General features: G+C 32.2%; 1 protein-coding gene across 1 annotated transcript; it reads left to right on the forward strand.

Annotated features, from left to right (window-relative positions):
* Positions 1–356: 356 nt before the first annotated feature.
* Positions 357–3,778, forward strand: LOC108689410 (methyltransferase-like protein 14 homolog). The gene is made up of 6 exons (XM_018196162.1): positions 357–601; positions 671–811; positions 1,170–1,343; positions 1,415–1,732; positions 2,062–2,444; positions 3,436–3,778. The coding sequence occupies exons 2-6, from the start codon at positions 746–748 to the stop codon at positions 3,671–3,673; spliced, it is 1,179 nt and encodes a 392-aa protein (XP_018051651.1). The 5' UTR covers positions 357–601; positions 671–745; the 3' UTR covers positions 3,674–3,778.
* The last annotated feature ends 1,834 nt before the right edge of the window (positions 3,779–5,612 follow it).

Consider the following 5,612-nt stretch of genomic DNA (forward strand, 5'->3'; position numbering starts at 1 on the left):
TGAAATTAGTTTTTTTATTACAAAAATTAAATATATTATATCTCGAGAATTAGATGTTTGAACTATACTTTTAGCAAATAATTGTATCAACAGATGATACAATCATTTCAATCAATTCTCTAACGGATAATGACACATGCAGTAATTTTTTTCTAATTTGTTTCCTGTTTTTTTTCCTATGATTGTTATTATATTTTGTATATGGACAATCCATGTAAATAATTTTATTTTTGCAACAATTGTAATATATCACCAGAGCGGTAAATGCAGCGAGCATTATTACCGACGTGACTATAATAGCGTAATCTCAATATTTCCGATTATCGCGCCTGGCGTCAGACGAATCTTTGCTGTCAATCGTTGACACATGTCGCCGCGTCGTGTCGAGGTGGGAGGTTAAGTTAGGTTAGTTCATAGTATTGGTGATTTTAAAGCTCCTGAGATTAGAACAAAGTATCGAAGAAACGGGGAATACAAGGAAAAGGAGAATATTGTTGTGCTCTAAAGAAAACGGCTAGAAGAAGGAAAATAAATCGAAAATCGGATTTCTCGTTGTTCTTAGAGACCACGCCGTCTAAATAACAAACTAATTTACATCAAGGTAAGCCTTCCTCGCGAACAATCTGAATCACGTTCTGCTCTTCCGTCATTCTTCAACTTCGCCTCCTAGTGATGTGATTCTGCGGGTGAAACGAAACGCGAAAACTCCCTGGACATGTTTTTCGCAGTCACAACGTGAACGAGGATGCAAACGATGCTGCAGGCTCGTCGGGAACGCTCTCAGAAACGCAAGAAACTCCTGGCCCAAACGGTGAGCACTAAAATTTATCCCAAAAAAGAAGTGGCGACCATCGTGATTTTGAAGATTAGAATCAACTCCAGAGTTGATATCAAAATCTATAATATAGTTACTGCCGCTGAGCCTGTGAGATTAATTTATGTTAACTAAAAGGCATTAATTAATTTCAAGAAATGACATAATTTATGTCATTTCTTGAAATTAACAAAAACAAATATTAAGTTTATTTCAGTAATAACATTTTAATAATAACATTTCACATTTGCAGATTAATATAAAAAAATATAACTGAGTGGCTCGAAAACTGAGTAGACCACTAGGAGTTAAGCCAAGTGTTGACATCTTTACATGTTTGTTCTTTCATTTATAGTTGGGAGTTTCAAGCGTAGACGAACTGCGGCAGATTCTGGGAACAGACGTTGAGGACACGCAGAAGAAGAGAGGTAAACTCTCCAATGACAAATCCGATGGCACGGTCAAAGATTTGAAAGATGATGTTCCAACTGATGAGATTGTATATAAGGATTCCTCGACATTCTTGAAGGTATTTATTAGTACTTTATACATTTCATATTGAGATATTGTATGTTTAAAATATCTTTTATGTATGTAAAGGGAACGCAGTCATCAAATCCACACAATGACTATTGTCAGCATTTTATTGACACCGGCCAACGGCCGCAGAATTTTATTCGAGACGTGGGTCTGGCAGACAGATTCGAAGAGTACCCAAAACTGCGTGAACTGATCAAGTTGAAGGATGATCTAATTGCAGAGACTGCGACTCCACCAATGTATCTAAAAACAGACCTGCTGTCCTATAATCTGAAAGAGCTCAATTGTAAATTTGATGTCATTCTTATAGAGCCACCTCTGGAAGAGTATCAGAGAACATGCGGTGCAACGAATGTACAACTTTGGAACTGGGACCAAGTTAGTTTTCCATAGTTACATCATACTCTCAATCGCGATGTTATTTAAGTATTTTAAATTTTTACTTAAAAGAATAAAATTTCTTTTAAAAAATTAAAAATGTTTTCTTGTGGAAAGCATACTTCAATTTTTTCGTTTAAAGCGAAAATAAGTAATAGTAATGAATAATAAATTTTACTCATAATAATAATTTTGTTGAACAAATTAAACAGATATTAAAAATTTCAATTTATTTTGTAATTTCTTCTTTCTTCGTTTTAACTTTTAGATGAGATTAATTGTTTGATGCAAATAATTTGAGTTCTTTTAATTATCGCATATCCGCGTAGATAATGGAATTAGATATCGGTGAGGTGGCTGCCAATCGGAGCTTCGTGTTTTTATGGTGTGGTAGCAGCGATGGATTAGACATGGGACGATTTTGTCTACGTAAGTGGGGTTTCCGTCGTTGCGAGGATATCTGTTGGATCCGCACGAATATCAATAATCCAGGTCACAGCAAAAATTTAGACAGTAAAGCTGTACTTCAAAGAACAAAGGAGCACTGTTTGATGGGCATCAAGGGAACGGTGCGACGCTCTACAGACGGAGACTTTATCCATGCCAACGTTGATATTGACCTCATTATATCCGAGGAGCCTGATTATGGATCCATCGAGAAACCTGTAGAGATTTTTCACATCATCGAGCATTTCTGCCTCGGCCGAAGAAGGTACAAAAATATATAAACAAAACTCTTTCACAGCTTTCTTTTGAAATATACAAATCAATTTCGCAGTTTTGCAATAAATGTGGAATTTTTTAAATATAATTATTAATAACAATAATTAAAAATTCAGAACAAGGCTAATGAGAGTTTAACATTAATGTAAGAGCGAAGAGTTAGGAGATGCAGATAATATTCAGATGTTGATGGTTATCTTTATTTATTGTATTGAATGTTTCGGCACTTTGGAGTCATCTTCAGCGAAAAAGAAGTATATTATAATACATCGTTGAAAGTAAGTCACTCGTAGATTAATACGCCTAACGGGAAACAAAGAAGTTGATTCACATTGATTCACATTTTCATAAGATATAAATTAAACAAACTCGTTCCTCAGATTAATATCATGTCAGTTCATCTTGACGTGTCATGTTCAAAACTTGTTTAATTCCAAAGTGAACCAAAATGTTCGAATAAATGAAGATAATCGCCAACACCTGAGTATTATCTCCTAACTCTTCACTCTACATCAGCGTTAGACTCTCATTAGTCTTGTTTTGAATTTCTAATTATTGTTTTTAACATTGAGAATCCTTATTTATATATTTATATATTTATGTAATTGATAATTATTAATATTTTTTATATGGAAATCAAGTTGTCAAGTTTAAAATAATGTTGACCAATATAGTTGGTATTAGATCTTTTTATTGATGTTTTTGTTAAAAACATAATGAATAATGATGAATATAAGACTTATATTCATTATTGAATACTAAAGTTATATTTTAATATAAGAAATATGCGTAAAATAAAATTTTCCATAAAAATATAATAATAGACATTAACAATGGATAAAAACATAGCGATCATTCGCAAACTTTCTTTGAAAATATGGTAATCATAAAAAGATAATTTTGAAATTTGTATTCTTTCTCTGGTATTTTTCCTTTATCTGTTATTTTTTGAAAATTTTAATTATTTTATTATTATTCAGGTTGCATCTATTTGGTCGTGATAGCACCATTAGACCTGGCTGGCTTACTGTCGGTCCAGAACTAACAAACACTAACTTCAATGCGGACCTCTATCAGAGTTACTTCACCAATGGTCAAATCACTACCGGCTGCACTGAAAGGATAGAAGCACTCAGACCAAAGTCACCGCCACCAAAAGGAAAAGTATCCGGCCGAGGAAGAGGAGGCTTTAATCGTGGCAGAGGCAGAGGGAGATAAATAATCAGTATCTTACATTGTACGTCTTTCGAACATTATTATAGATGTAAGAATAGCTGTAAAAAAACCTGAAAATATAAATACATAAATAATTATGAAGACACACACGAAATGTATTTTTCTTCCCTTACTGTATAGAATATTTCAATCTAACAATATTCTTCCACAAAGTCGAAATCAATCCATGATAAGGTCGATAGAATAATTATTAAAAATTAAGCTTGCTTATTTGTCAATATCAAATATCAATTTTTAGCCAAAAATATTAATATTTTTACAATCTATTTCAAATTTTTCATAAAGCTTTGTACATTTATATTTTAATATCGCTCACTAAAAATCTTTAATTTTTATTTAATTAAATTCATTTAATCATTTTAATTGAATTGAAATTAAAAATAATTATATACTATCGTTAAAAAATAATTTAAAATAATTTGCATAACTGAAATAATAAGTAAAATCAGGATATTCAATCAAAAATTCATTGATATTGTGCGGAATGGGATAAAAAAACAAGAATAAAATGTGTTTTAATATCAAACTTATTGTTATTGCAAGGTACATTGTAAAAAACGCAATTTGTCATTTGAACGCATTACTACATGTAACTTAACTATCTGCGGATAGTATATAGTATTGCCTCTCTATCTTTAAATCATTAACAATAAATCGGACTGCCAGAGTCGCAGCTTGAGGGATGAGGTGAGTGTTAAAATAAGGTGCTCAAGATCGCGTAAAATTCAAATTCGACAAATTTTCAACTAGACCGCGTATAACTACGGTTATAAATCGCACTAGGAACAAACGAATATACATATACAATAAAAAAATAAAACATTTATTTCGTTGTGTTGCGGAAGCGAAAAATTATAGTCGAATCTTATACGAATAGAATAGATTAATGAATTAAATAGTAGCGAAGATTCATCGTCAGGAGAGTAAAGAAAGACACGCTTCTTGTTCAGTCGTTCAGAATATCACCGAGTTACGCATTACAAATAGAAAAGTTTTCGATAAAGAAATGAATATTATTATGACGTTCATAATTATTATGGCATGCTTTCGAAGGTTTTTCCCTTATGTTTTTTATAATCTGTTTAAAATTCTTCTGTCGTAGTTCACGTAAACTAAATGCTTTCCGCATAAAGCAACACTTAATATTGGACATTTATTCCAAAGATACGAATCACCATGCTGCCTACAGATAACGACGGAAATTTTCAGGCGTGCATATGTTCGACGAGAAAGTCAATGCGATTAATAGATAGATCGATGTGCGATAAATTTAAAGGCTTCTATTTTCTTGTTTTCTTTTTTTTTTTGCATAAAACCTGTCCTTTGTTAACATAATTTCTTAAACGTATATTCTCGACATGTGATAGTCATTCAAAAAATTAACGCCGCGCTCATTCAGAAAGGCAGAGAAAAGTAATTAATTTTCTATTTAAATCTGAGATCAAGTCACGTATTTTGTACTCTATAGGCTGAGTCGAGTAATTAATTTATAATATATATCATAAATATATAGAGCTCTTAAAATTAAGATCGCCGTCAGCAAGAAGAAAGAAATACGCAAAACTTACAAAGTAGTTTTATTGGTCCCAGTAAAGCTTCCGGTAAGTGAAAAATGAAATCTATCTGAGGAGGCAAAGTTCCGCAAAGTCCGTTCAAATGTATTTTTGCGTGGACGAATGTATTAGCGACGAATATACATATATTTCGTTTCTTTTTAATTTGTAAGATCGGACTCACTTGATGTCACAAAGATCATATCTACGTACCGAGGTCACGATGTACTAGCAACAAAACTTAAGCTCCTATTGCGGAATAGAGAAATATCAATTTATTCTACTACAACAGAAGGTTCGGTTTTTTCTTTTTCTTTTCATTTTTTCTTTTTTTTTTTGTTTAATTAAATACTAAACGCGCAGAAGTA

This window comes from Atta colombica, unplaced genomic scaffold (assembly GCF_001594045.1).
Source record: "Atta colombica isolate Treedump-2 unplaced genomic scaffold, Acol1.0 scaffold27, whole genome shotgun sequence".
Lineage (NCBI taxonomy): Eukaryota > Metazoa > Arthropoda > Insecta > Hymenoptera > Formicidae > Atta > Atta colombica.